Below are 12323 nucleotides of genomic sequence, written 5' to 3' on the forward strand. Positions count from 1 at the left end.
TTTTTTTTTTTGTGTTATGGTTGACTCATCCTTTATACTGGCTTGAGACAGTTAAGTTCATTGTCAGGAACAATCCTTTATGTTCCTGACAAAGGCCTTAGCAGATTTCACAACCCATTCCCCATCCTACCACCCATGAACAAAGTTGGTGGTCACAGTAATGATGGAATTTACTGTGACACTTTGGTGACAAATGCTAGTAGTCCAGGATGTCATCTCTCTGATTGGGGTCGTCAGGGTCCTCGTCCCCAGCATCCTGCACTGCCAGCAGCACCTGTGCCGCGAAGAGGTCGGTGAACCACGTTCTGTACCCACGGGGCACAAACCTCAGCAGGTGGTTCAGGTTGTCCAGCTTCTCCGTTTTCAACCTGATGCCTTGGGGAGGGGCAGGTTGACAGCAACAAGGTTGAACTTGTCAGGCTGGTATGCAGCACCCTTTCCCTTCTACAGCTAGACTTGAACAGGAGAACCTATGTCTTCATTGTAGCACTGCCAAATGCCCATCCCTTGCCTGAAGTTCTTCTATTGGGCATGACTCTTGTGGCTTGTCCCTCTTCTGCAGCTGGCTGAGAGAGTTAGTCTGCCTCATGCTTCACACCAAATCATGTGACTATGTGCCTTATTCTAACCATCAGAATGGTTGAATTTCTCTGGCCGACCCTTCCATAAGACTTTTACACCCTCGAACAACAGGTTGGTGCCTCTAACTCAAAACCGACAAATTTGAGGGATGTCCCCCTTCTGCAGCCGTAGCCTCGTATCTAAGGCATGCAGTTAGTAAGGTTAAGTCATGCAAGAAGACAGCACCCAGTGTCAGTTGTTTACATACAGGTATGCAATCCAGGCCTCCATTGTTTTACGTATACCTAACCCCTTCCATACGGTGCCGCATACGTAGGCGGCATGAGGAGCAAGTGGATACGAGAGGCTGCCATATCGGCGTCTTGATTATTTATTGTAGTTGCCCCTGCGTAATGATATACTCTCTAAACTGTCTTCATCACATTTTCTATGGTTATCAAAATTCACGGGTGAAAGAGAGAACGATGGATATAAGCGGTGACTATATTTTATGATGCGTGTATTATTACGACACATTGTACGTCTGGCAGCTAATGCTGCCCGCGAGATTTTGGCCCATACTGAAGAGGTTAAGATCTCCCAACAAACTGATTCCTCTAAAACTCTATTCATATTTTTCCCCTTTTCCTTTGTAAAGTTAAGTATAGAAGCCCTTCTCCAGGCCTCTGCTACATCTCCCTCTCTTAATGTAATGTAAAACTATAAATACATGAATTCATACAAAAAGCCCCCCTGTCCCTTCTAATGGGGATAGCTGATTCAAAATATACACCCATACCAAACACATTCAATACCTATTTGTCACCCCTATCTTAGCACCCTATGGATCAGGGTCATCCCTGTCCCCAACTACACCACTGCAGGACAGTAATAGAACAAATTTCCACTACAAATAGTGTATGCTCTTTGTACAAATTTTTTAGATAAATTTTAATTCACTGTCTAAGGATGGGTAACAAGAGCAATGAAGTAAATACACAGAATCTGTAAACTGACCTGGCTTTGGCAAACTCTGCCACAGCATAATCACAACTCCAATCTTCCTTCATAATGAAATATGATGAAATAAGGAAGCCAGTACGATTAAAACCATGTGTACAATGGACAGCTGTAATAAAGAAAACCTAAATCAGTTCAATATTCCAATAGACTTAAAAAAACACACACACATATATATACATATATGATACAGTGCCTTTTTCACCTTATAAGGTGACCAAATCAAAACATACACCTACCTCACACCCATTCCACTCACATCCAAAAGCTGTTCACTATCCCCTTCATATTATAGTAAAGGTACTTTAACATGAGGCTTTTGGCACAGCTGGGTGCAACCTAAGAGGTCCACAGTGTTGCCACATCACCCCATCACATAAGAGAGGCTTGCTACCTCTCTTGATACATTTACATATATATATACAAGGGAAAGGGGGACAAGTGTGAGTGTAGTAGTTTCAGAGGGATCAGCTTGTTGAGTGTAGTTGGGAAAGCTTATGGGAGGGTCTTGATTGAGAGGATTAGGAGGAACAGAGGGAGTAATTGGTGAGGAACAGTGTGGTTTTAGAACAGGTAGGGGTTGCATAGATCAGATTTTTGTGGTAAGACAGATATGTGAGAAAGCTATAGGAAAAGGTAAGGATGTTTTTGGGGATTTTATGGATCTGGAAAAGGCTTACGACAGGGTTGTTGTTGTTGTCGTTCCCTAGACTGTCTGTCCAAGCAGTCCCGTCTCCCCAAGGAATGCCACAGCCAAAACTGGGTTTTCCCACAAATCCTTTATAGAGTGTATGTTGTGTTGTTTGCGTGCATGATTGTGTATAATGCAGTCTTCCATTATGTGTTGTATGGTATGGGGTGAAGTATTATATCCTGGGCAGCTGTTCACAATGCGGTCATCCAGCCTCTTCTGGTAGCTTAGAAGTGCTGGGTGGTGGCCGCACCGCAGTCTGGCCAGGTGGACTTTGTCCTTTCGTGAGAGAGAGGATTCAGAAGGGTGGATATCAGGGGGTCTGGCATGCAGCAATGTGTTGTCTTTCAGTGTGTTAATGGAGTGGTGAGTGATATGATTATGAATATGTTTCTGGAGGCTGGTATTTGGTGGTTGTGGAGGAAGAGAAGAGAGTATCTGTGTGTGATACAGGTCTTTGGGTGTTGTTTTAATGTTTCTTGGTGTGTGTTGGTGTTCTGCTATGTAGTGTAGCGGGTGTGATGTGTTTGTGGTGGCTGCGGCAAGTGTTTGTGTGCCTCTCATGTCAAGGTGGTCCTTGACTTTGAGGACTTTTGTTTCATGGTGTAAATGGTCTGTAGGTGTTGTATTTGTGCAGCCTGTAATTGTTTTTAGGGCTTTGTTTTGTATGATTTGAAGAGTGTTGTGGTGTGTCTCACTGAGATTAGGAGCCCATGCAGGATTTGCATAATTCATCGCTGAGCATATGCATTGTTTGTATATTGTTGTATTAGTTTCTTTGTTTTGTCCAAATGTTGTTCCAGTGATTGACTTAAGTGCGTTAAGTCTAGGTGTGCATTTGTTTTTTATGTTTGTGATGTGTTGTTTGAAAGACATGGATGTATATTATGTTACACCAAGACGTTTGTGTGTGGTATTAGAGTGTTGTTGATGTAGAGATGAGGTATGTATTTGTGTTCTTTTGTCCAGTTGGTGAGAAGTGTTGCTGTAGATTTGGTTGGAGCTATTTTGAGTCTGTTTGTGATGAACCATGTGTTGAGTGTATCAAGGTATGACCGGATTATTTCTGCAGCTTTGTCTGTGTTACGATGTGCATGTGATTGTTATATCGTCTGCGTAGGAAGAGATTTGTATTTCTGAGTTGTCTGGTGTGGGTAAGTCATACATGTATAGATTAAAGAGTGTGGGGGATAGAACAGAGCCCTGTGGTACTCCATTCTTAATGTTTCTGATGTGCAATGATTGGCCATTATATGACATGTAAGCATTCCTACCTGCCAGATAATTGGCCAGCCATCTTTTGGTGTTATTGTGCATGTCTGTGTTATATATTTTATTTGTTAGATTGTGGCGGGGGATAGCATCAAAAGCTTTACTAATGTCTAATGTTATAAGAAGTGTTCTGTGGTGGGGCCTGAGCTGATACTATCTAAAATTCTTTGTGTGAGGTTTATCAGAAGAGTGTTTGTGGAGTGTAGTGGCCTAAAACTGTGTTGTGAGTCAGCAAGGGGAATATGTGGTGTGACAAGTTGAAGTATTAGGCATTCAATGACTTTAGAGGGGGTGCAGAGAAGTGTGATTGGGCAGTGTGATGTTGGGATTGTTGGGTCTTTGTTCGGTTTTGGAATGGTGATTATTTTACCATGCTTCCAGATGTCGGGTATAGTGTTGTGTGAATAGCTGTAGTTTGCAATGTTTGTGAGTGCATGTATACCTTGTGGTCCAATGTGTTTTAGGTGGATGTTGCTTATGTTATCAGGGCCACAGGCAGATGAGTGCTTGAGGTTAGACAGGAAGGCACTGTGGGAGGTACTGCAGATATATGGGATAGGAGGAAACCTGTTAAGAGCAGTCAAGAGTTTTTAAGAGAGTAGTAGAGCTTGTGTTAGGATTAGAAATGGAGAGAGTGAATGGTTTGAGGTAAAGGTGGGACTTCATCAGGGATGTGTTATGTCACCCTGGCTGTTCAATCTATATATGGATGGGGTGGTGCAAGAGGTGAATGCAAGGGTAGTGGGTCAGGGGTTGGAGATGGTTAAAGAAAATGGAGAAAAGTGGGAATTAAGCCAGTTGTTGTTTGCTGACGACACTGCGCTTGTAGCAGGATCAGAGGAGGGATTGAGGAAGTTAGTGACAGAGTATGAGAAGGTGTGTGAAAGAAGGAAGCCGAAGATAAATGTGGGCAAAAGGTGATGAGATGTACAAGGGGAGAGAGTGACAGCAGGCTGGAAGTGAGCATTATGGGTGAGAGACTGGAGGAAGTGGATAGCTTTAGATACTTGGGTGTGAATATGGCAGGAAAGGGAGGAGTGGGGGTGGAGGTAGAATGTAGATTGAGAGAAGTGAGTAAATGCCTTGGTGGATTAAAAAGTGTAATGAGAAATAGACATCTGGGAATGGATGCTAAGAGGAGGTTATATGAAGGAGTGATTGTGTCAACAGCACTGTACGGGGCAGAAACATGGGACATAAGAGAGCAAGAAAGGAGTTTGAATGTGTTTGAGATGAAATGTCTGAGAAGTGTGATAGGGGTTACTAGGCTAGAGTGAGAAATGAGGAGGTGAGGAGGAGAACAGGGGTGAAAAGGGAGCTGGGAGATAGGGTTGATGAAAGTGTATTGAGATGGTTTGGACACATGGAAAGAATGAGTGAAGAAAGATTAGTAAAAGAGGTGTGGAAGGCAGAGGTGGAAGAAGTGAATATGAGGGGGCATCCTAGGATGAGATGGATGGATGAGGTAAGAGGGGCATTACAAAATAGAGGAATGTCTGTTGAGGAAGGATGGGGGAGGACAGAGGATAGGGGTAAATGGAGAAGGGTTGTGTATGGATGATGCTGTGATGCAATAGGAGGAGTGGGTGGGGGAAGGGGGGTGAGGAAGTATGTATGAGAAAAAATTTGACACAGCCCAAAGGGATTTCTCCCCCATCTTCTCCTTTTCTACATGAGGGGACGGAGAGGGGGGGGGTCGCCAAATTTATGAAGCGGATTTGCTGTGGATGTGCTGTGTCTTGCGACAGTGCTTGACCCAGGGCAGTGGACAGGATGCAGGGATGACCCGTCATCCATGAGGTTCCAAGATAAGAGGGAGGAGGGTGGAAGGGAGTGGAATACAGGTAACTCTCGATTTACGTGAAATATAGGTTCCTAGAGACGTCGCGTATATCAAATTAATTTTTGCCATAAGAAACAATGGAATATGGGGAGTATGTGGGATTTGGTCCATAAAAGTTGCAGTGTTTGTACAAAAAACACATTTTATTTGGCTAATAAACATACAGTACATACTGTAAAATACTAATAATATCTAATTCTAAACCTTCTAATGTATTTATAAAAGAGGAAAACAATTGTACACTTTACTACTTACGTAGTTCTACCACTCATCAGTCACTCACTACCTTCACTGTCCAATTGTTCTGGCACATCCACATCCACCTGCACTTCCACAGCTGCAGGGTCATCCACATCCTCTTCTGTCATGTCTTTTTGCACTGGTGCTTTTTTGAAGAATTGCAACATGGTGGTCTGGCACTGTTTCTTTTGAAATTCTGTGTGTATCTGTGTGTAGCAGAACACTGCATCCATGACTTTTCTTCTAATTGTGCTACTACATTCCACATTGGGGTCCATGTTTTCAAATTTGTCAATAGAGTCCTTAAGTTGTGCCAGCGCTTCACTAAGTCCCTTGGCTGTCAATCCCCGTCCTTGAGTGTCATCTGCTGCTGATATTTCTGCTGCCGCTTCTGCCTCTTCTCTTTCCCGTTTGCTTTCAGCTTCCATTTCCAGCAGGTCTTTGTTGGTTAGTTCTTTTGTGTGTGACTGTAGGAGCTGGTTAACATCCTCTTCTTCCACCTCTGTAAGGCTGAGATCTTTTGCAAAGGTGACGGTGTCTTGCTGGAATTGGCGATGACTTCGTCCACAGTAAAACCTTTGAATGAATGCACAAACTGTGGACACACTTTCTTCCACACACCATTCAAACATTTTGTTGGCACCTCTTCCCAGGCCTACTTTATGAATTTTATGGCATCCTTGACTGTGAAACCCCTCCAGAAATCTCGCAGTGTCACATTGTCTTCATTTATTGCCTTCACTGCTGCAGCCATTGTAGACCTCAGGTAGTAGGACTTGAATGTTTGAATGATTCCTTGGTCACAGGGCTGCACCAGAGAAGTTGTGTTTGGTGGTAGAAAGGCCAGCTTGATGTTGGCGCTCAGATTTTCAAGGCTGGGTGGATGACTGGAAGCACTGTCTACCAGCAGTAGGATGTTGAAAGGGATGCCTTCCTTGTTGCAGTAGGCTTTCAGCTCACTGTGCAGCTTGTTCTTGAAATAATTGCTGAATATGGCCCCCGTGATCCAGCCCTTCTTGTTGGCATACCAGTGCACTGGCAGGAACACCCGGTCATAGCCATGTCTGTTCTTAAAATAAGCAAACCAGCTAGAACTTGCTTGAAAAGATTTATAGGTGCCGTCACTGCCTTCGATATCTTTGATTTTTCCTGGATGGTGGTCATGCTCACAGGAATATTGTCCTTATTTTGGCGTTCGATCCATGTGGCCAGCATTTTTTCCGTTCTTCCCATGGTTGACGAACTGATGTAGGATGTTCTCTGCATTGACCGGCTTGATCCTGATTCAGCACTTTCCCATATTTTAGCAGCGTTGTCTTGGATGGTCCTCAGAGTACTCTCCTTCAGGCCTAAAGCATGGCATATGACTGAAGTTTTCTGTTCCTGGTTATATCAGTCTAGAATTTCTATTTTCTGCTCCAGTGTCAGTGATGTGCACTTTCCCTTCTTCCCCGCAGGGCAGCTGGTGCTTGCACTAGACAATGAAGGACGTTTTGGGGCCATGATGATAGGGTGGTAGTACAGTACAATAGTATGCTGATATGAGGAGGTCTGTTCTCATTGCTAGTAGCAGAGTGAAAGAGGGCTGTAAGCCATTAAACATTGAATGAGGAGCGGGAAGTCCTGCCACCTGTCAGCTGGCCACGGAACTCTCTGGTGGTCAGTTTGAAAATGTGGTTGGGCCAAATCGTGTCTGAGCAAATAAATAGCGTAAATTAAATTAATTATAATATTTTTTTAGGTCGCATTATAACAAATTCGCGCACATCAAAGACGCATAAATTGAGAGTTACCCGTATGTAGGGAATGGAATGGGTGGGAGTGGTTTCTATGACTTTCTTTTTGGCTACCCCCCCGTGTAAGGGGGAAAAAGCCTTTGGTATATGTATGTATGTATGAGTGGATGGGTGGTGAGATAAACACAGGGAACCGTTTAGGGATTTATTCTGACGTTTCGTCCTTACCAGGACTTCTTCAGAGTACATGCACATTCGAACAATTCATCCCCTAAATACCCGCCGAATCTATCCGCGTTCCACCATGATCGACTGTCCCAACTCGCCTGAGTGGCTCGAGTTTGGCACGGAATATTTGTCCGTGCCAAACTCGAGCCACTCAGGCGAGTTGGGACAGTTGCTCACTAGAGCCGGCATCAAGGTTGCGATCAGCACGGGAACAAAAATAGGAGACATTGTTAAGAACCAGAATAAAGTCGTGGCCAACGGGGAAGAAAACAGTGTCGTCTACAAGATACCGTGTGGAAACTGTCCTGTGAGCTACTACGGGGAAACCAGCCGAGGTATTAAGAAGCGGACAGTTGAGCACAGGAATGACGTCAAGGCACACCGAGTATCAAACTCGCCAGTGGTCCATGTAGATACTCACGGCCACTTACCAGACTGGAACAGAGCAGAGGTGCTGCAGAAAGGACTTCCTAAGAAAAGAAGAAAAATAACTGAAGCAGCTTACATCGCTTCCCATCCAAACAACAACCATCGCGATGGGTTTTAATTAACAAAGACGGCCAGCCGCTTGATACTTCGCGAGGCAGAGCGTAGGAGGATGAGAGGTCAGGTCGATCATGGTGGAACGCGGATAGATTCGGCGGGTATTTAGGGGATGAATTGTTCGAATGTGCATGTACTCTGAAGAAGTCCTGGTAAGGACGAAACATCAGAATAAATCCCTAAACGGTTCCCTGTGTTTATCTCACCACCCATCCACTCATCTGTCTTACATATTTCAGTATGTATGTATGTATATATATATATATATACAGTAGACCCTCGTTAAGTCGGACTACATGGGGGGGGGGTTTGACTATGCCGCTTGTCCGACTTAACAGATGGCCTATAGCCCCTAGGCTAGCCTAGCCTAGTAAACAAACAAAACTTAAATAGAATTACCTGTACAGATATCAATTGTTATTACCTTGGCTATTTTGTTTTACCTTACCTTCATAGCATGCAAACACTGTACACTGTAAATCAGATTTATTTGTTTTGTTTTTGTTTTTATGAAAACCAAAACATGACAAAGGCTATCATCAATTTGTAAGACAGAGCGACCATACAGCTGATCGGATAGCATAAACAAACAAGTCATAAATGAAATGAATGGTTATCACTTCATTGATATTTTATTTATGCAAATAATTATCTATTTATGCATTAAGCATTAAATTCTTACATTTACTGTATTTATGCATTAAAGAACAACCGAAGAAATACTTTTGTAAATAGCAAAATTAAAAATAAACATTGCAAATTTATAAAAAAAAAAATTTTGCTAAGTATCATACATTAAAGAATAATTAAGAACAATTAAAAAGAATTAAAGAACAATTCAAAAATAGTTTTTATACAAAAAAAAATTACTCATCAGAAGAGTGAAGTCTACTCATTGATGGTTGAAGCGAGTCAGGAGACTGAAAGCTGGTTGATGCTTGAGGAGTCTGACTGTAGCTGGAACAACTGGCTTAAAAAAAAAAAAAAAAAAAAAAATAATTGCTTTCCTTGTCTGTGTTGCCTCCGAATGATCATATCCCTCAAAGATCTTAAATGTAGGTAATACTGGTTGCTTTCCTTGTCTGCAGTTAAATCAATGTATGCTATCATAGCGTCAAGGGCTCCTCGAACCACTGAAAGCTTGGGAATTCGAACATCCAAATCATTTCCTTCATCATCTTCCTCTTGTACTGTGTCACCTTTAAGAACTTTTGGCTATTTCTTCATCTGTCATAACATGATAGCCAGGGTCACCTGTTTCTTCTAGCCACTCTCTTACATCATCCAAAGAAACTTGTTCCCCTGCTTTTTTTAAGGAGACGATGAAAATAATTTCTCTCAAAACCTTCATCAGTACCATACAAAAGTTTTTTCCATGTGTTGGCCAGTGTTGTTGTTTTGACCTCTTTCCATGTAGTTGCAATATTGAATATGGCCCCTTTTATGTTGTAGTTCAGGATATTTTCTTTGGTTTTTTCACCTCTTCTATCAACCTCAGCATCCTCATCATCAACAACACACAGCACTTCATCAAGATATTTACGTTGGTACAGTCTCTTACAGGAATAAATTACACTCTGGTCCATTGGCTGAATCAGAGAGGTGACATTGGGGGGCAATAAAAGAACTCAAATTTTCCAATCATGACTTACAAGGCTTGATTCACTAGGGTGGGCAGGGGCATTATCTAAAATTAACAAAGCCTTCACATCTTTAGGAGCAATTTCTAGCACTTCTAGGAATTTCTGAACTACTGGTACGTAATGTTTAAAAAACTAATCTTGGAAAATGTCCATACTGAACCAAGCCTTTTGAGAGTTGTAGTAATAAACGGGCAGATGGTTCATACAATCTTTCAAAACTCACGGGCGCTTAGACTTGCCCACCACAGCGAGAGGCAAATGATGCAGGCCATCTGCATTAGCACAAAACAAGAATGAAATCCTTTCTTTACTTATTTTCTCCCCATGAATTTCTTTTTCATCTCTAAATGCCTGCATATTTTTTGGGATACAACGCCAAAAAAGACCACTTTCATCAGCATTGTAAATTTGAGAGGTTAAAAGCCCCTCATCTTTGATCAGCTTATTTAACTTCTGCCTAAAAGGCTCAACATCTTCGACTGGCGCACTGCCTGCTTCCCCATGCAACACTTTATCACAAAGCCCATGCCTATTTCTGAAGTGCCATAACCAACCATCACTAGCAGTAAAATCATTAATTCCCATATGTCTAGCCAACTTTTGAGCAGCATCTTGAATAGCAACCTCACAAACTTTTACACCGCATGATCATTGCAGCACAAACCATGTTGTTACTGCTTCTTCCAAATTTTCATCCTTAGAAACTTGCACCCTTTTTCTATTTCCAAGAGAAGAATTTTCACGGCCTTCAGTCACATTGTACTTTAAAGAATGTCTGACACAGTTTGTTTCTTCACCCCATACTCTTCACAAACACTTTTCACGGTAGCTCCAGCTTCTAATTTACGAATAAGTTCATGTTTCTTGGTCACTGATAGAGTCACAAGCTTTCAAGCATTGGCTGCACCTCTTCCAGGCATTCTGCAAAAAAATATTGAAGAAAAATGGAGATGAGCACTTCAACAACTTGATATAACCACAGTAAGCTTTGGAATACCACCAAAATTTAGAATGACCGCGTGCCATCTATTGTGTAAAAAACAAAATACTGTATCGGCGTAAAAAAAAAATGGCTGCTTGTAAGCCTTTGAAGGCAAACATTTGTATTCTCGGTCCCGTCCGCTTTATCCGATATCAGAGTTATCAGGGTCCAAGTTAACAAGGGCGTACTGTATGTATGTATATATACAGGCCTCTCCTGTTTCTCCTGATGACTTCACCCAAGAACTCCCACTGACTTTTCTTACTTCTTCCAGCAACCTCACCCAAGGACTCCCAATGACCTATCCTACATCTCCTAACCTCACTTTATAAGAAGTACAGTCAGTCCAGACATTATTTTTACCAGATCTTTGCCTACAGCAGCCTTTCAAGATGATTATAGTTCTTCTCACCCTGAAGAAGCCTCTAAGAAAAGGAGGGAATATATATATACACCCACTCCTCGTTTAACGACCTACTCGGTTAACGACAACTCGGAGTAACGACGGGCTTTATGACAGACCAATATTCGTTTAACGTAAATCTCCCGAAGTTACGACGTCGTGTACGATAATTAAGTTGGCTGAGGCAAATTTGTATGATGTTATATATGAACTTGTACAGTGGATATTAGCTGTGAGGTAAAGTGTTCTGAAGCTTAGGTCTACTTTACCATCCTGAAAGCTGGGAAAAACTACCTGGGGTACAATATATACCGGTAGTGGTAATTTTTTAGTTTCGACCAAGGGCGCAATATAGCAATACAAAATTAATTATTAATTTTGTAAATTATAATGTATCAACGTAATATGCAATTTTGTGAGCAGAAATAAAAAAAAAGGTGCTGAAACAAATTTCGTAAGTAACGAAGTCATGTCGGATGAATGGTACACCATGTTTGTTATGATAGATGCCGATGTCGAGGAAATGAAAGGATGATAAATTCGCCTAACCTAAACTAAACTAACCTAACCTGTGTTTGATAAATCATTACCTGCAAATTAAATGTCATCCGGCTCGTCCTCGTTGTCATCGTCGTGAGAGACGTTGGCAGACGACAAGATGGCGTCCCGATCCTATGCTACCGACTTCGTTCATTAGCATATTTTCTTGTAGCATGGTATTTTTTACTTTATTTCCGCCCACAAAATTGCATATTACGTTGATACATTTTAATTTACAAAATTAACCCCTTCCATACGGTGCCGCACACATAAGCGTCATGAGGAGCAAGTGGATTCGCGACGCTGCCATATCGGCGTCTTGATTATATCTATTGTAGTCGCCCCTGTGTTTTTACATTCTCCCTAATCTGCTCTTAATCCCATTCTCTGTGGTTTTCAAAATTCACGGGTGAAAGAGAGAACGATCGATATAAGCCGTGACTATATTTAATGATGCGAGTATTATTACGACGCGTCGTACGGCTGGCATTGGCTGCTGCCCGCGAGATTTAAGTCCCGTAGTGAAGTGGTTAATAATTACTTTTCTATTGCTATATTGCGCCCATGGTCGAAACTAAAAAAATACCCCGGTATTCAATATGGAATGTCAGCATACACGGA

At 42.1% G+C, this 12323-nt stretch overlaps 1 protein-coding gene across 5 annotated transcripts in view; it reads right to left on the reverse strand.

Annotated features, from left to right (window-relative positions):
• Positions 1-12323, reverse strand: part of LOC143022079 (mRNA-capping enzyme-like) — a 268589-nt gene that overhangs the window by 177335 nt on the left and 78931 nt on the right. For all 5 annotated transcript variants that reach the window (XM_076180040.1, XM_076180038.1, XM_076180036.1 and 2 more), the window contains exon 4: positions 1579-1690. In XM_076180040.1, the coding sequence (XP_076036155.1) occupies positions 1579-1690 (112 nt within the window). The remainder of the gene's footprint in view (positions 1-1578; positions 1691-12323) is intronic.

Source organism: Oratosquilla oratoria, chromosome 43 (assembly GCF_046742065.1).
Source record: "Oratosquilla oratoria isolate Oo_2021 chromosome 43, ASM4674206v1, whole genome shotgun sequence".
Classification (NCBI taxonomy): Eukaryota; Metazoa; Arthropoda; class Malacostraca; order Stomatopoda; family Squillidae; genus Oratosquilla; species Oratosquilla oratoria.